The sequence below is a fragment of the Musa acuminata genome, chromosome BXJ2-9 (genome assembly GCF_036884655.1).
Source record: "Musa acuminata AAA Group cultivar baxijiao chromosome BXJ2-9, Cavendish_Baxijiao_AAA, whole genome shotgun sequence".
NCBI classification, from domain to species: domain Eukaryota; kingdom Viridiplantae; phylum Streptophyta; class Magnoliopsida; order Zingiberales; family Musaceae; genus Musa; species Musa acuminata.
In genome coordinates this window covers 4,429,261-4,451,259 of record NC_088346.1, presented here as the reverse complement: position 1 = coordinate 4,451,259, position 21,999 = coordinate 4,429,261, and the positions used below count along the sequence as shown (strand labels likewise).

At 42.0% G+C, this 21,999-nt stretch overlaps 5 protein-coding genes across 8 annotated transcripts; 2 read left to right on the top strand and 3 right to left on the bottom strand.

Annotated features, from left to right (window-relative positions):
• Window positions 1-449: 449 nt before the first annotated feature.
• LOC135622678 (pentatricopeptide repeat-containing protein At1g69290-like) lies at window positions 450-2,875 on the bottom strand. The gene has a single exon (XM_065124715.1). The coding sequence runs from the start codon at window positions 2,851-2,853 to the stop codon at window positions 841-843; it is 2,013 nt and encodes a 670-aa protein (XP_064980787.1). The 5' UTR covers window positions 2,854-2,875; the 3' UTR covers window positions 450-840.
• A 1,005-nt stretch (window positions 2,876-3,880) lies between these two features.
• On the bottom strand, window positions 3,881-5,188 carry LOC135623987 (uncharacterized). Its single transcript, XM_065127458.1, has one exon. The coding sequence runs from the start codon at window positions 5,186-5,188 to the stop codon at window positions 3,881-3,883; it is 1,308 nt and encodes a 435-aa protein (XP_064983530.1).
• A 411-nt stretch (window positions 5,189-5,599) lies between these two features.
• On the top strand, window positions 5,600-11,737 carry LOC135622677 (ATP synthase subunit gamma, mitochondrial-like). Of its 2 annotated transcripts, none has more exons than XM_065124714.1 (9): window positions 5,600-5,806; window positions 7,313-7,356; window positions 7,454-7,606; window positions 9,092-9,205; window positions 9,282-9,409; window positions 10,661-10,783; window positions 10,870-10,989; window positions 11,209-11,330; window positions 11,455-11,737. In XM_065124714.1, exons 1-9 carry the CDS (start codon window positions 5,709-5,711, stop codon window positions 11,522-11,524), a joined length of 972 nt encoding a protein of 323 aa, XP_064980786.1. In that variant the 5' UTR covers window positions 5,600-5,708; the 3' UTR covers window positions 11,525-11,737. The 2 variants fall into 2 exon arrangements, with proteins under 2 accessions (XP_064980786.1, XP_064980785.1); XM_065124713.1 differs by having other exon boundaries at window positions 7,310-7,356.
• Window positions 11,738-11,822: 85 nt separating this feature from the next.
• LOC103997295 (respiratory burst oxidase homolog protein F-like) lies at window positions 11,823-16,682 on the top strand. Of its 3 annotated transcripts, XM_065124712.1 has the most exons (16): window positions 11,823-11,897; window positions 12,142-12,341; window positions 12,557-13,131; window positions 13,204-13,324; window positions 13,398-13,446; window positions 13,522-13,632; window positions 13,705-14,088; window positions 14,280-14,666; window positions 14,740-14,835; window positions 14,902-15,017; window positions 15,086-15,188; window positions 15,281-15,469; window positions 15,544-15,678; window positions 15,773-15,901; window positions 16,113-16,191; window positions 16,391-16,681. In XM_065124712.1, exons 3-16 carry the CDS (start codon window positions 12,573-12,575, stop codon window positions 16,498-16,500), a joined length of 2,568 nt encoding a protein of 855 aa, XP_064980784.1. In that variant the 5' UTR covers window positions 11,823-11,897; window positions 12,142-12,341; window positions 12,557-12,572; the 3' UTR covers window positions 16,501-16,681. The 3 variants fall into 3 exon arrangements, with proteins under 3 accessions (XP_064980784.1, XP_018673535.2, XP_064980783.1); XM_018817990.2 differs by having other exon boundaries at window positions 12,557-13,324; window positions 16,391-16,682; XM_065124711.1 differs by lacking the exons at window positions 11,823-11,897; window positions 12,142-12,341 and having other exon boundaries at window positions 12,510-13,324; window positions 16,391-16,682.
• Window positions 16,683-18,487: 1,805 nt separating this feature from the next.
• Window positions 18,488-21,899, bottom strand: LOC103997144 (glycine-rich RNA-binding protein 2, mitochondrial). The gene is made up of 5 exons (XM_009418290.3): window positions 21,788-21,899; window positions 20,447-20,564; window positions 20,301-20,369; window positions 20,118-20,224; window positions 18,488-19,202 (listed from the first exon to the last, which is right to left on the bottom strand). Exons 2-5 carry the CDS (start codon window positions 20,553-20,555, stop codon window positions 18,762-18,764), a joined length of 726 nt encoding a protein of 241 aa, XP_009416565.2. The 5' UTR covers window positions 20,556-20,564; window positions 21,788-21,899; the 3' UTR covers window positions 18,488-18,761.
• Between the last annotated feature and the right edge of the window lie 100 nt (window positions 21,900-21,999).

Sequence of the window (21,999 nt, the reverse complement as noted above, 5' to 3'; positions counted from 1 at the left end):
CAATGATCCTTGATTCAGGCTAAGGTTTTTGGGAAAATATAAACCATACAAGGCAACAATGATCCAAAAAGAATCAATCAGAACAATTTTCATTGTCTACAATGACTAGGAATGATAAATTCAGAAGCTTCAAGAAGACAATCAGTTTTTCTCGCCACTGATTTAACAACAGTTAATAGCTACACCAGAAAAAGAAAATGTGTTGATGTCAAGACAGGACTCTTTTGATTGAAGAAGACATTTTGACCTTGAACTTTTCCCTGGCTAAGTTTTTTGTAACAGTTATTGTGAAAATGGTTACAAACTAGCTATATTGACCTAAATTTACTGATTTTTCCTAGTTGCCGACGTCTCCCTGAACCAATTCAATTTAGCAATCTTTGAATATGGAAGCACCAATTCTCTGCTCTAGGTGGAAGTAAATTTGGAATTCACTCAAGCACTGAACATTTTCAAGCTGGAATGAACTGATGCATACTGACTTGGTAAAGATTGCATACATAGTGGATTTTGTATTTGTTTGAACTCCTCTGTGAAAGAAATCATAGTTGACTCTTATAGTTTTAAGACATTATCTTGTTTGACTCTGTAGACAATAATTTAACTTCATCACTTGTACAGACAGATACGACCATGTCTTGTCCAATTGAATTTATATGTTTGCAAACTCCAATGACTTCTGAATCTTTCATAATTTATTTTCCAATACATTTGCAGACTACGGTATGTGGATGAGCATGCCTTGTCCACCATTCACATAATAAATTTTGATGCAGCATTTTCCTTCAAGGTAGGCTTTTTGCTTGGATAGAGTTTTATACGAAGTCAGACTCCACATCTTCATGCATTAAGACCAGCCCAATTTTTGAAGGCTATTAATGCTTCCAACTTCCTGAAGTTTCTCCTCCTAATTTTTGATATCCTCAACTTTTTGTGGTTCTCCATGAAGGCTTGCTTATGCCTCCACTTGTCAATAAAAATCTTCAGCTCCTGTGCCTTCTCGACGACCTGCATTGCTGCATCAAAAAATCCACCCTTCACCATGGCATATAAGAAGGCATCCACTAAATCATGATCGAATTGAACAAACTCCTTCTTCCTGATGTCTGTCCAAAGTATTAACACACTGAAGCACTTCTCTCCAGACACATAGCCATTGATGAGCGACAAATATGTCTGGTTATTTGGTTCGAATCTTAGGAAAATCATTCTTCGGTATGTCCTTTGAGCATCCTCCAAACGACCAACCTTACAGAAAGCATGTATTATGGAATTCCAATCGTGTGTAGCAATCTCAATTCTTGGGTCATCGACCACAGTGTCCAAGAAGGAAGCCATGAGCTCAGGCCGATTGTTCTCTGTTAACCCTGTCATGATAGTGAGATAACTCGTCTTAAGATCAGGAATTCTTGCCTCTCTCATGTCCCTGAAAAGAGAAAATGCTGATTGGAAATCTTGAGCTGACATAGAAGCATCGATGAGGGCATCATAGCTGTTTGCATCTAATTGAAGCCCAGCGGCGCTGATCTCTGTCACCAATTGGGCAGCTTCTGCTGTTCTTTGCTCTTTGCAGTATGCTTTTAATATTGATGAGTACACGCCAAGCCCTACTGGAGCTCCTTGAGCATTCATTTCGTCAAGAATGCTGTGTGCCTTGTCCAGAAGATTCAGCCCAACGCATGCATTAACAATTCCAAACCCGATTGACCTATCAATGCCAACTGAATCTTGTGATGACTCCAGTTCTTGTGACTGGATAATCAAACTAGCCAAATCTTTGATTCTGCCACCATCTGTGAAACCCTTCACAACTTCCCCGTAGGTATCTTCATCCAAACAATATGAACTTTTATCATGTCTCTCTTTCAGAGCCCGCAAAATTTCAGAAGAAACCGATTCAAGAGAACCAGACTTCACGTATCCACTAATCAGATTTTTTAAAACGATAATCTTGTCTGAGAAACCCAATGCGTCCATCAATTTGTCCAATTCAACGATCCTGCTCTCAAGGCCCTTGGATGCATACAAAAAGGCGAGCGACCCAAAGCTCTGCAGATCCGGTGACATGCCCATAGTGGACATTATCTCAACCACCCGCTCCGCAGCAGCTACTGACCCGAGCTCACGGCAGCACCCGTCTAAAACCTCATTGCAGGAGGCCATGTCAGGCTTCATTGGCTCGACGTTCTCGTCCAGCACAAGGCGGCAACTTTCTTCGAACACGCGCAAGAAAGCGTCGAAGCAGCCGTTCCTCCTCGTGATCCGGATCAAGAAGCTCCCCCATGCGGCGAACGGAGGAAAAACCCGGTTCTTGAGCATGGAGCGGACGAGCGCGAGGGCAGGGGCGGGGGTATTGGCGGAGTCCATGGCGCGGAGGAGGGCCTCGAGGGAGGCAATGGAGAGGGTTCCCGGGCGGCGCTCAAGGAGGAAGACGGCGGCGGCAAATGCACGTTTGAGATTGTGCCGGTCGCGGAGGGAGGCGAGGTGGGCGACGAGAGCATCGGCGGCGTCGGGGCGCGGGAGTCGGGGGACGGAGGCGAGGGACTTGAAGGACTTCCATGCGTCGTCAGTGCGGCTGGATCGGAGAGCGGACAGGAGGTCGGACTCGAGAGCGGCGGTGTCTTCTGGGGTTAGGGTTTTGCCGGGAGAGGACAGGGAGGTGGGCGAGGGCGAGGGCGGGGGGTTTTGTGGGCCTTTGGTGGTGCGGATGGCGAAGATGGAAGGTTGGAGAAAGGAATAGAGAGTGGGGATTTCGGGGTAGGAGGAGGAGGAGGAGGAGGAGGAAGAAGACGAAGAAGAGAAGGATTTGGGATGGCAGAAGTGGAACAGAGGGAGGAGACGTCCTCTCAGCATTTCTGCGGTGCGTTTGACCGAGTTCTTCCTGGCGGAGGGACGCCGCCGATGCCTAAAAGTGTTATCGGATCGGATCCAAAAACCTATATCCATACTCGATATTTCGGGTTGGATCCATTAGGTATCGGATTTTGATGCTCGCTGTTGGATCTAAAGCTACAGTCCTACATGCCCCCCCTGATACTCCTATTGGATCCCAAAAACAAATCCGTATTTTGATACAACATCGTCATTGCAATTTTATCCTTATAAATCATCTTCCATTTAAAGAATACTTAAATTTATGTGAGAACGACGAAGAAATTTACTTTTTTTTTTTTGTTATTGGCAATCTCATTATTATTAATAATATCAAAAAAAGAAAAATAATAAAAATAAAAATTTACTATTTTATATTTTCTCTATTATTAATTTTATTTTTTGTGTTTCTCATAACTCCTTAACGTTACTTCCACTCTCTTATCGCTCGATATCGTTTGACGTTTTGCGATGCCCTTACAATATTACTCGTATGAAGAAAAAAAAAGTATATATTAGGAATATTAAAATTTTAAAAAATGATAAGTTTGCTATTGGCAACCTTCATCTTGCCATTTGCAATTTCCTTACTATTTGAGATATTTATAAAATAATAAATATAATTTTATTATTTATAATCCTTCAATTACCAATCATATCTTTATTTCTATACCTCTTTATTTCATTTGTCGAAATCTTAATTATGTTGATGTTGTTTCCCATCATTCTTTTCGACCCTATTAGTAACTTCTAATTAGAAGGAGGATGATGATGATTAGGAGAAGAGCATTTAAGTTAGTTTGATACTATCGACATACTCAATAGTTAAAACAAAAAGAAAGAAGAAGAAAGAGAGCATTTAGTGATATATGATGCTTTATGATGATGATGATGCTGTAACTTAAATGTTATGATACACATCATGCTCGGATGTTATTTTCAGTAATATATATGATGCTAATTTGCCAAATAATGATCGTTATTTTTCATTATAATGCAGCTATTAACACTAAAAGTATATAACACTGTAAGAGAATTGGATCGTATGTGGGAGAGTAAGACTATCTTTCTCTTTGTTCTTGCATCGGAAAACCCATGGAAGCAAAGAAGGAAGAAGAGGTCTTCTCAGGTCTTCTAAGAACACCTCCTGTTTGCCGCATGGCCGAAGCGTATTAGCGTAGGGAATGAACTTGCTGAAGAAGCGGGACGAGCTTCCTATCTTCTGTGACTCCCCGTCCTTGAAGCTGTAACTGTACGCGTTGTACCCGTCGCTGTAAACCAGTAGCATCCCCGTCGAGCCATGGCTCAGCACGAAGGATCGCGCGTAAGGGATCGAGCTTATCTCGTGCGACTTCACCCACTGCGGCGAGCCTTCGTTCTTCCTTCTTAGCATCCACAGGGTGAAGGTGGCAGCATTCACGCTATAATGGATCAGGCATGGCAGTCTCTCGTCCCACATCCCCACCTTGATCGTGTCTTCGTCGGAGTCGATGACGGCTCCCTCCGGCACCGGGATGATCTCCGTGCGCTTCGTCGTCGTGTCGAAAGCGACGACGTAGGGGTCGGGCATTCTCAAGTAGCTGACGCAGTCGGACGCCCAGTACACCGTCTCACCGCAGACCACCGGGTGGTCGTACTCTAACTCCCTCGGCCCGAAGTCGATCTCCTCGTCCGTCGTCCACGCATTGGCGGCCGAGTCATACACGCCGCAGTGCTGAAACAAGATGCAGTCGGTGGCTTCAGTGAGGCAGATCAGCTTGTAGTCCTCCGCCATGTCATCGCCGTCGTAGACAAATTTCACGGCGACGCTGACGCGCGTTTCCTTGCCGAACTTTTGGCTCGGCGGGGAGGGAAGCGTCCGCCATGTCCGGCGGGCCGGGTTGCACACGCACAAGCTCCCGTGCTCATCATCCCAGTACCGCTTCCTCTGATAGAACACGAGGCCTCCGGCTGAGGCGAGGACCTCGTCGCTGTAATTGAAGTAGTCCGGGAAGCTGGCGGGGATTCCGGCGTAAGGGTCGATGAGGAGGAAGCCATACGGACCATAGCCGTCCCGGTAAAAGAAGCCAGATGCGGACTTATTATGGCCCGCCTGCTCGAGGAGGAAGCGAGGATATTTGGAGAGCTCGTGGAAGCGCTTGGCGACGAGCTGCAGGCGAAAGAAAGCCTTCGCCGGGAAGTAGGAGAAGACCACCGGAAGTATATCGTCGTCGAGATAAAGGGCGACCTCCGAAAGCGCATCGTCGGCAACGCGAGCGCTGCTTCTGGGCTTTCGTGAGCAACCTCGGAAGAGGGTCAAGAGGAAGATGGAACCCATGCTGATGCCGTCTTTTCGTTGACTCACGACGTCTGCACATATATATAGAGATCCTTGCAACCGACGCTCGGAATCCTCTCCTCTGTAGGAGATAATCTCCTAATATATCTAAAACTCAATCTCCTAAGTAGATATAACTTCCAATATATTTACAGAAATTCCAGATGGAAAATACAATCGGAATTAGGAGCTATGTGTATATTAATCCAATATATTTCCTCCTGCCTACCGTGGACGAAGAGAGCAGGCCGCTGTTAGGCCCGCTAAGGCATCAAGGTAAGCCCATTAAAGGCCTAATAACGACAAAACTGCATCGCCGTCCATTTTATCTTGGACGTCCATGATTGCGGGAGGCGTTCACCGTGTGCTCCTCAATCCCTTACCTATTTGGCGTTAAAACGAAATAGGAGCGACGTCATCGAGCAAAGTTAATTCTCCAAATCTCGAATCGCATTCTCCGAGCGACGAGCAGAGGCGCTCTTAGGGTTTCGGGAGGGACGAGCTCTTAAGGCGGTCGACGATGGCGATGGCGGCTCTCAGAAGGGAGGGGAGGCGGCTTCTCCTCTCCCCCGTCTCCTACAACTCCTCCGTCGCTGCCCGATCCGCGATTCTCTCTGAGTAAGCACATCGATCGGTTCTCGGTGACTTCCAGTTGGTTTGCCTGGATCTGTTGGCGATCGCTGGTTTCTGTTGCATGGATGTAGTAGAACTTCCTTCTTTTGGCTTTGTTTTACCGGATCGATCGTAGAAATGGATGCTTAGGCCGACTCAATCTTCATTTTGGAGGGAAACATAACGCGGATAGATTTTCCTATAGACTAAGATAAATGGGGAATTGTAAAATTACCTTGTCTATTTTGCTTGAATCATTCGTATTTAGGGACCAGCCGGTGCGCTGATCTTTTGTTATGTTCCAGCCAAATGAACTCTATGCAAGTCGTCATCGTACTGTGATTACGTTTTGAGCCATCTTCCTTATGATTGTTGTACATTTGATACACAGAAGCGATGGAAATTTTCACTGAAAGGTAACATCACACTGCCTTAGTGTAAAACATAGGAAACTGTGAAAGAAGAATTGTTCTGTGTTAAAGCCGTTCACATTGTTCAACACCACATTGATAGATGAACTATCCTTGTTTAATAATAATCTTTTTTTCTCGGGAAGATTATCTAGGACTTATATTAACAGTTAAATTCTCAGAGATATAATTAAATCAATGGCCCAAAGCCTTCTATGAAGAGTTTTATTTGGTCAATGCCAAACAGTTTTACCATAAGAACCTGATACTTACCAACTCTCTCTGTGTTTTCTGAATGAAAGATACTTACAAACAACAATATGAAAGCAAAGCTGTCAAACCTTGTTTTTGTGCTTGGCTTGTTTTCTTTGTTTTTAGGTTATAATTTTTTCGGACATGGCAGCCCAATTTTTTACATTGATTCATCTAATAAATGGTATAGAACATGAGTGACCTTCTTTTAAATATGTCAAGAAACATGAAATCATCAGCTTCTTGTGAGTTAGAAAGTATCAGAAAAGGCTTTGATGAAGCCAAGAAGCAATTGTACTATGTTTACACAAAAAACATCGTTATCAATTGGCTATTATGCATCCACAAAGTGAAGCTTGGCAAAATGAACTACCTTATTCATTTAAGAAAATATGATGACAACAATGTATAAGCAAATTGATAACATCAATTTTCAACAAACTTTATCATCATAATGTTAAGTAGCTTATATGTGGAGAGACCAACTGAAACATCAAAGAAAGTACATTGACAGAAGCTTTTATACTTGGCAGAATTTTTTCTTACATATTATTGCATCATCGAAAGTTTTATTTTCTAGACTCTTTTCAGAAAATTCTTCTCATTCATGTTTTAATCCTTGAGTTGCTAGACCTCTAGCTACCTTTTCATTCATCCTTTTGCAATGGATCATATCGCAAACTTCTTTCCCTACTCATCCAGATGCACTGCAATCTTCCTGAAATTTTGGAGTCTTTTTTAATCAAATTTGTAATGCACATGTGCAGTTTGATTCGGGTTCAATGCATGGACTGTTACTTTTATTGCCTGCCTATATCATTACATTTCTAACTCGGTTGTCAATTAGCAGTGAGTTGGGGCCAATGGGGGCACGCTCAGTTTCTACTCAAGCAGGTACAAGGCTCTATCAATCCACTTTCTTTTCCTTTTTGCAAACAGAAATAGGTGAATGCATTTGGAAGGTGATTTTGCTTTGTTCATCTCTCTGCAGTCAGAAATCGGATGAAGAGTGTTAAGAACATTCAAAAGATTACCAAGGCAATGAAAATGGTGGCAGCATCAAAGCTTCGAGCTGTTCAAGTCAGAACTGAGAACTCCCGTGGGATTTGGCAGCCATTTACTGCACTTCTTGGAGATAACCCAAGTATGATTTCAGATTCCATTCTTTTAGTGCATAGATGCCTGTAGAATGATTAACTATGAGAAATATCTCTTACTATAGCCCTTCCGATTTCTCATTAGAAGGTTTTTATACATGCACATTTTTTAACCTTTTGATTGTTGTTTCATTTGTTGGCTGTATCTTTAAGCCTACTAATGATTACGCGAAACACTGAGGCAAACATAATAATTGAAGGCTGTGCATTTTTATCCTAGAGTCTTGTCAGATTTTTTTTGTATTTTTACAAATTTAGAGGTTTTAAGTTCTACTTTGGGCACCAGGATATGATTGGAGGATTAATATCAGGCTAGCAATTTTGTGCAGTCAAAAGATTGGGCTATCTAGATATATTTGTATAAATTTGTCAGAGAAACTAAGTAGTAAAGAGGGAAAAAAAACAAGTGCATTAGGTAAACTTTTGGAATATGCCAAAGATTCAAATTTCCTTCTGATATCAGTTTCATGTAATTTACTGGACCAATATAACATCAGTTTATAGAGCCATATACTGATCCGACCATCTGGTGTCACCAAAAAATAAAATAAAAAATAATACCGACTGGTCAGTGGTCGGATGGGTAATGCATACCAACAGATAATTGAATCTACGGAATATGCTTTGCCTGACCGATGTTTGAATCAATGGAATATGCCATGCCTGGTCAGCTTATTGATATCAGTGCTTGATTAATCTGTTGAGTTTTAGTATCAGGGTTTACAGAATAATGGATTTTGTGGAGCTAGCGTGTTAGTCTTCCATCCAGGTAGGAGGTAATCCTCAACCAAACAAAAGTCAAGCAACAAAGGATGAATAATGCTTGGTGTTTGTGGTTTGTTAGATGCTTATATTGACTTCTTGAGACATGGTTTTAGAGTTAAGGAGTGATTAACTGTAATCCTATAATTTTTAAAATTGTTAGAGATTTAATATGCATTACAACTTCTCTATAGAGATTATCTAGCGAATTATTTTGTTCATTGTGTACAATTACCTACTCTTAAGTAGTGAATATGCAAGCTGCTATAAGGCTACAGCTTGTTAGGAAAGTTTTTTGTTTGTGAGATTTGCATATACTGTGATGAAGTATTTCTTGTTCACATGTTTTTAGTTACCTCGTTATTCTACTATTCACTTTGTTCTATTGTTTTCAAAGCATTATATTTTATCCTTTTAATGCTTGACTTTTACCTCTTTGTTTCTTGTCTAGGTCAGCTTGTCTTTTGTTTCCACTCAGCTTGTTTTATGTAGATATTTTCCATTGTTTTCATTTTTTTTTAATGATCCATTGATCCTATTATGCATTTTGCTATTAGGCCAACCTTCAAAGCATTGTATTCTATCCTTCTGAATTTTTACCTGTTTGTTCCTTTTTGTCTAGGTCAGCTTGTCTTCCGCCTTCACTCAGCTTGCTATATGTATATATCTCCATTGTTCTTAGTTTGACAATATGCCTTGTTGCATTTCAGGTGTGAATGTGAAGAAGAATGTTATTGTGGCTATTACATCTGACAAGGGGCTCTGCGGAGGCATCAACTCCACATCAGTCAAAGTCAGCAAGGCTCTCTATAAGTTGACTTCTGGTACCGTTCATATATGATCCACAACAGAGTAGCTAGAAATTGTTGAAATTCTAATTTCAGCAGTTGTTGCCCTCAGGTCCAGAAAAGGAAACTAAATATGTCGTATTGGGAGAGAAAGGGAAGGTTCAATTGGTGCGTGACTCAAAAAATAGCATTGAGATGAACATCACTGAGTTGCAAAAGAATCCTCTCAATTACACTCAGGTCAGCTCTATGTATGGTTCTGATTTCTTTAGCGACAAAATTGAACTTCTTATTAAAAAAAAGAGTTATGAGAGTGATGTTAATGAAAAAGATTCATGGATAAACTGCTGAAAAGAGATTAAACATGTGCAAGGGATGAGGGGTAATGAATTTTACATTTGTTTCCCTCATCCTAAGAAAGCAAAGTAACATGTAGCCAGACTTACTGCTTCATCTCTTCTCTTGATCACGGTGCCCAAGAACAAAGTTATTCTTAATGCTTGCTTACAGCCACTATGAAAGATTGATGTCTAGAAAACCACATGCTGGTTCATGCAAGATATGGTTACTCATTGAAACTTCTGGGGTCCCTTTTAGATAGCTATTGTGAATATTCTATTTTTGGATGGTTACAAAAGAATTGTATACTTCTTCCGACAGCAATTACTACAGTTCTTTATGTTTCAACAGCTACCTAAGAGCTCAAGTACAAACATAATTGTTACTGTTATACAGGTGATTGTCCAATAAGCAACCGCAACAATTTGCTCTGGAAGCATCATTTTACTGACTCTTGATATCGCTAAAGAATTACCCTGAAAAGAATAGGATCTACTGTATACATAAGCATGCACCATGATCATAAAACACTAGGATGTGTGAATTAAAAGGTGTAGAACTTAAATAAGAGACTGAGACAGAGAAGTCAATACATAAGTTATTTTAGCAAATAAGTTACTTCATTAAATAAGTGATGTAGTTAAGATCATAGATACCTTCGCTGTTCATACACAACTAGACAAATTTTATTTTTTTTCTAGTGAATTCCTAACTTAAAATACAACTAGGACAAACTTTTGAGAGACATCACTAGTACTTAGAAGTTGGTGAAGGTGCCTGAGTTGACATGATTTAGAATTTTCCAAACTCAGTAATCATATCACTTGGAACTATCTTTAATAAACTCTGAGGTCTAGATGACCAGAAAAACAAAGTCAAATGGCAAGCAAAAAAGTCAATCAAAACAAATCCTACTTAGTACCCAAGTCTTCCTTGGAAAGGCACAGTAGGAGTCTATGACTGTAAGGGATTACAGACCCTTTTAGTAGTGAGCATATGCCTATAAAATACTTTTAAATTGAAAGCATGTGGCTGAGGAAGTTTTTCACCGGCCTTCGAAAGACTAAAATAATTTTTTTATTTGTTAAAATTGACATGTATGTCCTTTGTAATTTGCATCATTTCACTTTTGGACTTCTGTTAATATTTCAGGTTTCTGTTCTTGCTGATGATATCTTGAAGAACATGGAGTTTGATGCTCTGAGGATTATTTATAACAAGTTCCAGTCTGTTGTGTCATTTCTGCCAACTGTTTCAACAATACTTTCCCCTGAGGTGATTTCAATTATTTGACTGTGTAGTTGTCACTTCTCCTAGGGATATTTCAGAACTGCAAGTGGTTTAACACTCATTGTATTCAGACTGTGGAGAAAGAGTCGGAAGCGGGAGGGAAGCTTGGGAGTTTGGACTTCTATGAAATTGAAGGGGGTGACACCAAAGCTGAAGTGCTGCAGAATCTTGCAGAATTCCAATTTTCTTGTGTAAGACTTCTCAGTAGTTTTTAAGTTCTCCCTTCTGTTTATAGTTTATGGAGAATTTGTAACTATTTTGTATGCAGATACTGCAATTCTAACTTGTCTATAATGAGCTCCTTATAGTCCACTCATAAACATGACCATGTTAAGTGCACGTCTTGTAATAGTGAAATATTAATATTTCATATTTATGTATGTGAAGTTAATTTGCTTTATTGCGTCCAGGTTCTATTTAATGCAGTCCTGGAAAATGCTTGTAGTGAGCTGGGAGCACGTATGTCAGCCATGGACAGCTCCAGTAGGAATGCTGGTGAAATGCTTGACCGTCTTACACTGACATACAACAGGTCTCTCTCTCTCTCTCTCTCTCTCTCTATCTCTATTACGCGCGCACACACGTTCACACAGATACAACCATAATAATGACAAGTGATTTAACTAACTTCTATTTTGCTTGTTTCTTCTCCAAAGGACTCGGCAAGCTTCAATTACTACAGAGCTGATAGAGATCATCTCAGGAGCTTCAGCTCTTACGGGTTAAGATTGAAGGTTGAGAAATTTGCTTTTATGCCGTGCATCTTTTTTTTCAGACAGCCTTCTATGTCGTCTGTAATAAATGATTGACGAATTTGGATTGCCTGGAAATGGGCACCATTCTCTTGTTTTTTATGATTGACCTTCCTGTTCTGAAACAACGTTGGATATAACAGATTTTCTTTAATACTGCCTTTGGTGTGCCTCAGGCCTTTTTTTCCGATTATGTTCGACAATAAAGATTGGAATTGCTCTATTGTATTGAATTGCTAACATTTATTCTCTCTTTTTTTTTTTTCGAATCTAGGTTTTTCTCAGTCAGCAAGAGCTATTGATAATATTCAATACAGGAGATACGCTTGCATGCTCAAACTGCAAAGGTATCTGAATGTTGACTAACAAGCAATTCTAATTAAGATTAAAAAAAAGTAAAATTGAGAGCCACGGACAAACAATACAAAATTGGCATGCTTACGTTATTTGAATCCATTGATGTATTCCCAAGTTGACATTATTGCTGCTCTTAACTTGACAAATCTGTTCTCAGGTAGGTACCATTTTTTTGGCTTTAATCACCTGTTACGCTCTATTATTGCCAACTAAACCAAGTTGGGGTGTATAAAGCACGCACTAGCAGAAACCAATGGATGGCAGCTCAACAAGATTGCATTATACCGGCAAAAGATGGGGTCAAGCGATGCACTTGTTCCTGACGCCAGATCAACTCTGGTCCGACTACATCCATAGAAGGAATAGTTTTCCCACCTATCCAATCAACCAAACCAATCTCAATTCAACCAGGTCGACCAACTCGATCTTCTCAGGTCAACCCCTAACCCTTTCTTTTATTACTTCATGAAAAAATGCAGCAAGCTACCTAATCAATCCCATCCCTTCAACAACTTCCCATTAGAATGACAACCACCGCAAGTCCCATTCACAATATTATCACACGATCCTTTCACACACACAGCATGCACTCCAATGCTAGCATATGCTCTAATCTGCTTCTCTGCTGTTTGTGATCTCTCATTCACAGGACCTTCGGAGACAACATGGTAGCACTCCAAGAGTCTCATTCGATCTTCGTGAAAGAAGACGGTGGTTCTTTGTTCTGGAATGCTGATACTGCTCCTACCACACCCTTGAGTCCTGTGAATTCTGAAAGGATGGAGATACTGGTTCACTCCAACAGCACTCCGCTGCATCTCCAAACCAGAGTTAACACCTGGTCTTCTCCAATCTCTCACTCCTCGGAGGCTGATGAGGAACTTTCTCCCACTCTTCAAGTGCATGTCAATTGCCAGAATGAGCCACATTGCACTCGCTTCTCTTCTCCTTACAGCCTGCTCTCTCCAGTCCAAAGTCCGCCCGTGGATATCAAGCTCAACTTCAAAGCTAGTCCTTCCTGTCCTCGGAGCAACCTCGACATCCAACGCTCTTGCTTCTCTCCATTTCTCTTTGTCGGTGCCAGCCCCTCTGCTCCAATTGAGCCACAGGAGAATGGGCAGACGAGGCTGCTACCGGTCCATGCAAACGAGACAGAGTTCGTCGAACAGGACGAGAACGGAAGGTTGTGGTGGACGGAAGTGGACGAGCTGCATGATGAACGCAGTATGTTTTCTGGGATCTGTGGTGATCTTGAAACTTCATCGTTCCTTGTTCTTCCATCTCTTCTCTTTGCAGATAGTATGGGAAGTCATGGAGCTGCAAGCGATCTCACGCAACCAATGGGCGGGAGAAGTCCCAGGCTCCACCTTTCCACCGAACCCTGTCTCCTTCCTCAGATTAGATTCGCCCTCGAAACGTAATCTCTTCACAGCACCTCGTTGAGCATCTCCGGTGATATGATCTCTGAGTTGTTCTTCACTTCTTCTCAGGAACGGGAGCAACCTGCAAGGGGAGATCACAGTAGAGGAGATCGAGAAGGTCTTTGGAGCCTGCATGATCTCCGGTTATCTCGCATGCGTATCCATGCTGAAGCTTGCCGTGTTGTTATCGTAGGCAATCATGTCGAGCGCACTGATGAACAAGATCTCCTTGTCCCACGAAGAGGCGGAAGAGTGTGCGCAGCTGATCGTCGAAGAGCTTGACGCCGGCCATGGAGCTTTCGAGGTGCGTATCTGCTGTCACTACGTGAATACCAGTAGAAGTCTGCAATCTTTAGTTTTGGCGTCTTGCGTGCAGTCGCTTAAACAAGAAGACAACTTGGCCAAGACTTCCGCGCACACAGGCTGGTCGCCATCGAGGCCGACGAGCTCTTCCGGCGGCCTGACCATGTCGCGGATCGACCTCTTCCTCCGAACGCACTGGAGAAGAGCTTGGGTGGTTCTGCTCTGGCTCGCCGCCTGCATGGCGCTGTTCGCTTGGAAATTCGTGCAGTACCGCCACCGGCTGGCCTTTGACGTCATGGGGTACTGCTTGTGCACCGCCAAGGGCGCTGCCGAGACGCTCAAGCTCAACATGGCCCTCGTTCTCCTCCCCGTGTGCCGTAACACCATGACGTGGCTTCGCAGAAGTCGTCGGATCAACTCGGTCGTACCTTTCAATGACACCATCAATTTCCACAAGGTATCTCAGTGGTGCCCTTTACATGTTTGTAGTAATTACTATCAACAGAACACGTCTTTTTGTCATATACTTCATAAACTGATATGTAGCATCTCTTCTTCGATCTAATTCCTAAGCAATGAAACAAGTCTTCATCAAGATAAGGAATTAGTGCTGAGATTTCTGACTGCAGTCTCCTCCTTCTAGTATAGCTGGTTGCAGGTGGGATAGTGATCGGCATCATCCTCCATGGCGGCACACACCTCACCTGTGACTTCCCTAGGATTGCCAACGCCGACAGATTGGTCTTCCGGCAAACCATCGCCTACTGCTTCCAGTATCGCCAGCCATCCTACGTGCAGATCGTGCTCACGACCGAGGGCGCCACCGGGATCGCCATGGTGGTCCTCATGATCGTTGCGTTCTTGCTCGCGACACGGCCATCGAGAAGGAGCCCGGCGTCGTTGCCGAGGCCGATCGGCCGGTGGGCGGGCTTCAATGCCTTCTGGTACTCGCACCACCTGTTGATCCTGGTCTACGTGCTGCTCGTAATACACTCCATGTTCCTGTTTCTGACACACGATGTGACCGAGAAGACGGTACCTCATCTCTTGCTCTACCCATTGTTGATCTACAGGGCATTCATTCACTTTGATCTCTTGAACATGATAGACATGGATGTATATTGCGATCCCGGTCCTAATCTACGCCGGGGAGCGAATGTTTCGGACGATAAGATCAGAGATCTACAATGTCGAAGTCGTAAAAGTACGCATGTTAGCTGATCTTTCACCCTCTCTCAGGACTTCTCTAAGCTCCGATTGTTCTTCACAGGCAACAATCTACCCCGGCAAGGTGTTGTCTTTGAAGCTGATGAAGCCTGCAGGATTCACATTTCGCAGTGGCATGCACATATATGTTCAGTGCCCTGAGATTTCCAGATTTGAATGGTATGTAGTTCATTCTCTCTGGATCTAAAAGAATACTCCATGTTAATCTTCTGAAATCATGATTGCAGGCATCCATTTTCTCTTACCTCTGCACCAGGAGATGATCATTTGGGCTTGCACATAAGATCGCTTGGAGACTGGAGCTGCCAAATCTACAGCCTTTTCCAAGAGGTACGCAAACCTGACGATGGAATTGTTCGTGCAGGAACGGCAGCAGCAGGAGTTCCAAATCATGACATCCGATCTCTTTGTTGGATATGTAGGCATTGCTCTCCGGTAAGCCGGATCTGCCACACGTATCCATTGATGGCCCCTACGGCGCAGCTTCTCAGGACCACGCAAAGTACAAGATCATCTTGCTCGTCGGGCTCGGCATCGGCGCGACGCCATTCATCAGCATCCTCAAAGACATCGCCAATGGTCTGCGCAGGCCGCCGCCGCCAGAAGACAATGTATGTAAAGGCTGTCATTTCCACTTCCGTCTCTTGTTTCGATATTGAGTGATGTCTTCGGAGAGTCTTCTCAGGTGGGAGATGCCAATGGTCGAAGGACCGGGAGCGGCCCCGAGAAAGCTTACTTCTACTGGGTCACGAGAGAGCAGGGCTCCTTCGAGTGGTTCAGGGACATCATGAAGGAGGTCTCAGTGTTGAACAAGAAGCAGGTGAAGTGGCAAACCTCCATTTTCAGCTCTGGTTGATTCGACGAGCAAAAGGAGGATTCACTCGGGTCGTGCATCGATCTGTGATCATTTGCAGGGGCTGATAGAAATGCACAACTACCTGACGAGTGTGTTCGAGGAAGGGGATAAGAGATCGGCGCTGGTGAGAGCAGTACAAGCCCTCCATTTCATGAAGAGTGGCGTAGACATCATCTCCAAGACGCCGGTGAGTTCCAGTGCTCACTTCCTGGTTTGCTCCTGTCTCACACAGCTAATAGCAAGAGGCCATTGAGCCCAAAGTTTCTTAGCAGAAGGAAACCACACGATCATCACTTGATGAAGATATGCATCCACCTAAACCATAAGTAAAAGGAAATTTTACCTGAGTTTTTGAAGCTATATTATCATCTGAGTAAATGGCTTGATTGCTGTTTTAGGTGAGGACGAAGTTTGCCAGGCCAAATTGGTCCAGGGTCCTCTCTAGATTGGCTGGTAGACATGGAGGAAAGAGGATAGGTAAGGTTCCAGCAGTTCATGCTGTGTCTTGTAATCACCGGTCTAAGCAGGCTCACAAAGTGAGAACCACTTGATGATCCAACAGCAATCCAAAACCAAGAACATCAGTAATAGTTTACACTGCAAAAGGCAAAATAAAGCTTTGTATTGTGATGCTGGATTTGAAGCTTGCTTATAGTTTTGGTGTAATCGGGTGCAGGGGTTTTCTACTGTGGACCAGCAGCTCTGGGAAGAGACTTGGAAAGATTGTGTCATGAGATGAGCATCAAGACCTCCACCAGATTTGTGTTCCACAAGGAACATTATTAGTTCTACAAGTTGCACACCAGAGATAAAAGGATGTCATTCTTTTTATTACCTTTTTTTTTTTTTCTTTTTTTGTTGAGGCACTTAACCTGAATGAATGAATGTTTCAGGTTGAGGATAATAGTCTTCAAGAAAATGAATGATGAATAAACTCTTTTCTAACCCCCATGTAAGGGAATAGCATTTATGAAAAAATGTGGTAAAAGTGAACATAAAATTAGCCATCATCCTATAATAGTATTAAAATATTAACAGATTCAACTAGGTTTCGATTTGCCCCTATAAGTTTGTTGATATTTGTTTACAAAAGGTTAATCGCCCCTTAACCTCGTATAGTTTGTTAAGGACTATATAAAAAAAATTAGTGCATATTTAATAGATTAGTTTGTTTCTTTTTTCTACATATGTTGTTATAAGGGGTTAATTATAAATTACTCATATAGTTAGCTACATTTAGTATATATTGGTTTACACCTCTTATTGGTTACGAAAGTAAAAATTTTAGATCTATTTATTCTAACTATGTTAATTTTACTAACGAAAATATAAAAACAAATTGTAAAAAGATAATTTTAACTTTTCAGTTAGTGGTGGTAGGCGATAACGACACCGTTGGTGTTGACATCGACGTAATTATTGAGCGGCTCTTTCGTCACTCTATAATTGTGTTGGCGCTCCGTCGTTGTGGAATTGAAATTTGTTGCCTGTCGAAGCAGGACCTGGAGATGTGCACCCCCCCCACTGACGTTGGCGTCATGCCCCTCTTTGTTGCCCACCTACTCAACCACTACCACTTGCTCGCGGCCGAGGCCAGGGAGAATGTCGCCACTGCCCCCCTCAACCTCTCCATCTTCGCCCATGAGATGCTCATGTGCCCCCTGAGCATCCTCGACGCCCTCATCATCACTCTTCGTCGTCGCAATAACCCTTTATAACCTCCCCTACGCCCATCCTTCACCACCTGTGCAAAAAGGAGTGGCACGACGCCCAGCTCAACGAGAGCGGTGAAATTGAGCGAGTAGAGGGCCAGGTGAAAGAGGACCTTAAGCGCCTCCTTGATGGACCTAGTCAACACACCAACGGTGCCGAAAAGGTCCACGAGGGTGATGATGAGAGGCTTTTTTGACCCAATGATGGAGCGGTATACTTCGACAAAGAGGAGACCGTAAAGAGTTGCGATGACGTGATGGGCGAGGGAGCGGAAGCGAAGGACAGCGACGAGGGCATCAAGGATGCTCGGGGTGCACATGAGTGTCTCGTGGGTGGAGATGGAGAGGTTGCAAAGGGCAACTACAACGTTCTCCTAGGCCTCGACCATATACGAGTGGTGGTGGTTGAGGAGACGACGAAGGGGAGTGTGCATCTTCGAGTCCTGCTTCGACAGGCACCGGAGCTCAACGATGGCTTCAGTAATGGACTTCAATTTCGTAACAATGGAACGCCAACATAGATACATAGTGTTGAAAGGACTGTTCAACAACTGCATTGACGTTGATGCCACCACCGACGCCATGCATCTCTACCAACATCGTTAAGGTAAATAGACCTAAATATTTTACTTTCGTAACTATAAGAATATCGATGATATCGATATAATTTTTTAAAATATAAAAATCAAGATACTAAATATAACTAATTATCGAAGGTAATCTATAATTAGACCCCTTATGAGACTACACATTGCTACGTGATAACACAACTAAGGACGAAAACCTCATCCAACCCTATATCACTTGTTTGAAGGGTGGTACTATCCTGAAACCTCAACTAACCCTAGTTCGACGGTGCCAAGCAGTTAGTATATCGAGTCACATCTTCACCATCAGTTGTGAGCTGAAGCCTCCATTTTTTAATGGTTTTGCTTAGATATGAACAATCCGAACAGCATGAACATTATCAGCATTTCAAGAGGGAAATCAGAAATGCTACATCTAAACGATAGATGGATTATTGTCAACGTAATCTTTGCAAGTTGAGGTATACTCAAACATTCAAATTACTAACCATCAAAATTGAAAGTGGAACATGAATAAACATTGTCCAACACAAAAGCAAGCATCTGATCAAGAACAAACAGTCCTGAACTCATACAACGAGTGGTTCACAGCACAAATTATAAATGGCAAAAAAAAAAAAAGCAATGGCAAATGTCTAAATCAGTCTGCAGATTGATGCAATCTTGTTACCACAATTGCGTGATGCAATGCCACACAAGATGTGCAACTGAATATCTCGACAGGCAGATGCACCAACTTGATGGCTGATCACCCTCGCTTGGCATAGTCCTCAGGTTCATCGTCGGCATCCTTAAAATTGTCTTCCAAGAGATCATCCTGATTGTCGTTACCATAGGAGCCATCTCTGCCACTGAAATTGCTGTTGGATTGGGTGGTGGCATTATCGCTGTAGAAGCCACCACTGCTGCCAAAGTTATTACCTGAGGCACCACTGACATAGCTGCTGCTGCTGCCGCCAGTGCCCCCAGCAGTAGGGTAATTCTCACCACCACTGCCGCCACCATAACCTCCAAAGCTTCCTCCGACACTTCCATAGCCTCCGGTATTACCTCCATAACCCCCTCCACCACTATAGCCACCACCGCTGCCACCATAGCCACTGCCACCGCCACCATAGCCACCACCACCACGAAAACCACCAGTCCTATCAGTAGCATAGTTAACTCTTACTATCCTGCCATGAAGATCCTGATGAAGAAAGAATAATTATAGCAACCACATTAAAAAATGGACCACAGCAGTTTGGACTAAGAATGCAATCATAAAGACACCAGACTAGTTTTATGTACAGCAGTTTCTGCATGCAGTAGATGCAGGCATCCACAGCATTTTCTGCATTAATCTTTTCCAATGTGCTTTTAGCATAATCCAAATACACATCTTTGTCTCCACTAGATTTTCAATAAAATCATTTGTTTTCATCAAATCAAAATATTATTCCATTTAAATTTAAACCTGGATGATTGTGTACCATATCATTTGATATACCTTGCCCAAGAAACTTTTGATTTTTTTGAAGTAATATTACAAAGAATAACATCATCATCTATAGCGTTTTGTATATTATATTGCCACTTGAATGTTTTGGATCCACCAAAAATAAATTTGTTTCATTCCTATACAGTATATAGACACTAAACTTAGTACCAAAGGATGTTATAAGTTCTTGTATACATCAATGTGTCAAACATTAAATGTTGTTTTGAGTATGTGATCATCCACATGCATGGGCAGCCCAATATAAAAGGTTCCTGTCAATACAGGTCTACCGAAGGTTAGCTCTGCAAGCAGAGAATTTGTTTCCGTATGCATGGTATCCAACCTATATAGTAATGAGGTCTCCAAGTGGACATCAACCAGACAAATGGATGACATATATATTTGTTAAACTACAAATGCTTCCTTGTGTGTTTACAAGCAAACTAGTTTCATGTCGTGCACTCATGTTTCATCTTACTAATATCATACATATGCAATTAAAATCGATAATTCAACTTGTAAAGAAATTAAACAGTCTGAGAGTTTTTGGCACTCTTGATCCTTGAGAAGTTATTGTTTCTTCATGCTCAAACTGATTTTTCAGAAATGAGGAACCATTAGTACCTTCCCATCCATGCCACTAATGGCAGCAGATGCCTCTTCGCCTGAAGTGAAAGTCACGAAGCCAAAACCTCTAGACCTACCAGTATCACGATCCACGATAACTCTAGCTGCAACGAGATGACCATGTCAGCTCATAACACCAGAAAATTATTGGATCAATATACAAATGAAAAGAACACATACCTTCAACAACTTCACCAAAACCAGTGAATGATTCTCTCAAACTCTGATCATCAGTGCCATAAGATAGCCCTAAAAAAAATGTATCACAAAGTGGAAAAACCTGAGGAAAGCTAGACATTGAAAAGTAGTCAACCAATGATCCATACCTCCCACAAAGACTTTTGAGGATGACATGCATCTTATTGCTTGATACAGAGATGGATTGGAAGTTACAGCTTGCTTTAGAAGATTTCCAAGTTTACTGGCAAGAGCCATAGCTAAGATCTAAAACGAAGAAAAAAATAAGTAACAATGTTGAACAAGCTCTAATAAAAATTGAAGGAACTGGAAAAAAATGAAGGCATATTTTGTGTATGAAACAAAGACCCCTCTAAGCTACCTTCAAGCAGATTATATTGTTCTGCTTATGAGGAAGAAAAATCAAAATTGTGATGATTTTAAACCTTATTTTAAGAAAACCACCTTTTGTGACACCAAAACCTTCATGAGATAAAGAAAATCACAACTCTAAACAATAATGTATGTACTAACCAGAGAAACCACCTAAAGAGCAAAGGTCACCAATTATTAAACAATTTGTTTGCAAGTGTCTAATCATGATAATGATGCAAAAGGCAACTTTCTAAGTGGAGCAATACCACAAAGCCACCCTAATCTCGTTGTGTCATCTAAATCAAATGTTCCAAGATTCATCATCAATGATAAAACCCCTTTTCCAAACACTTAAAGAATAAAAAACAACAATTAAAAATGGTGGTCCACTCCTTAAACAAAGCAAAACATGTACACATAGTTCCACTGCCACAACAAATGCAACAAAAGCTATTAAAAATATATGTTTCACCACAGCAAGATTATTTAGCCAGCTAAAAAAATAGTACACACAACATTTCTAACTCATCAACTACAGGAAGTGACTTGGAAATCAGTAATAGCCACTCTCCCAACCTAAAATCAGATATCGAAAGGTTTATTAGAAACAAAACAAACACGTAAAAGTCAAAATTCACCAACAACGAGTAAACAAAACCTTATACATTGATACCAATACAAATACAACACCCTCTGGCTGACATAAATAGACAAAAAAAGACTACAAGTATAACAAAGGAAGACTGCCCAAAAATAACAATCACGCGCAGTGTTGAACCTCGAACTGCATCGAGATCAGAAAACAAAGAAGGTGAAGATCACCATAACAACATCAAACGAAATCCAGAAGGACCAAAGACTAATTGACGAAACAAATCGGTTGACCCATACCGCCAATCACCGAAGCAAGTTATAAACTTCAAACCGAGTACACAAAGAAATCAATCACCAGGAATCTACTCAAACAAATAATAATAATAACTTTCAGCAAGGATCGACGATTTTTTTCGAAAAATAGACGACGAAGTAGATCAAAAGGCTGCGCAAATCAAGAGAAACCATCCATAGAAACCGATCGTTCGCGTAGCGGAAGCGAAATCGGGGGTAGGGCTTACCGCTACTTTTTGGGGGCTTCGCGACCGCTCCGATTTGTGATACGGTCAAAACCCTACGAGAAAGGGGGTTTATGGAATTGTGCCGACTTATATAGGCAAATCGATAGGATCGTGTCCGTTCATTTAACTTCATCGAATGATAGCCGTGGGATGGGTATGCAATACTGAACCCACCTTGAACTCAAATTGCATGTTTAAATTGATTTGGACGA

Coding starts and splice junctions, on each gene's coding strand:
- LOC135622678 (XM_065124715.1), bottom strand. CDS start 2,853: ATGCTGAGAGGACGTCTCCTCCCTCTGTTCCACTTCTGCCATCCCAAA.
- LOC135623987 (XM_065127458.1), bottom strand. CDS start 5,188: ATGGGTTCCATCTTCCTCTTGACCCTCTTCCGAGGTTGCTCACGAAAG.
- LOC135622677 (XM_065124713.1), top strand. CDS start 5,709: ATGGCGATGGCGGCTCTCAGAAGGGAGGGGAGGCGGCTTCTCCTCTCC. Junction 9,206..9,281: donor TCTCTATAAGTTGACTTCTG/GTACCGTTCATA, acceptor TGTTGCCCTCAG/GTCCAGAAAAGGAAACTAAA. Junction 10,990..11,208: donor CAGAATTCCAATTTTCTTGT/GTAAGACTTCTC, acceptor TATTGCGTCCAG/GTTCTATTTAATGCAGTCCT.
- LOC103997295 (XM_018817990.2), top strand. CDS start 12,573: ATGGTAGCACTCCAAGAGTCTCATTCGATCTTCGTGAAAGAAGACGGT. Junction 13,447..13,521: donor CAGTAGAGGAGATCGAGAAG/GTCTTTGGAGCC, acceptor TTGTTATCGTAG/GCAATCATGTCGAGCGCACT. Junction 15,679..15,772: donor CAGTGTTGAACAAGAAGCAG/GTGAAGTGGCAA, acceptor GATCATTTGCAG/GGGCTGATAGAAATGCACAA.
- LOC103997144 (XM_009418290.3), bottom strand. CDS start 20,555: ATGGCTCTTGCCAGTAAACTTGGAAATCTTCTAAAGCAAGCTGTAACT. Junction 20,225..20,300: donor TTTTGGTGAAGTTGTTGAAG/GTATGTGTTCTT, acceptor ATCTCGTTGCAG/CTAGAGTTATCGTGGATCGT. Junction 19,203..20,117: donor TTAGTGGCATGGATGGGAAG/GTACTAATGGTT, acceptor TTTCTTCATCAG/GATCTTCATGGCAGGATAGT.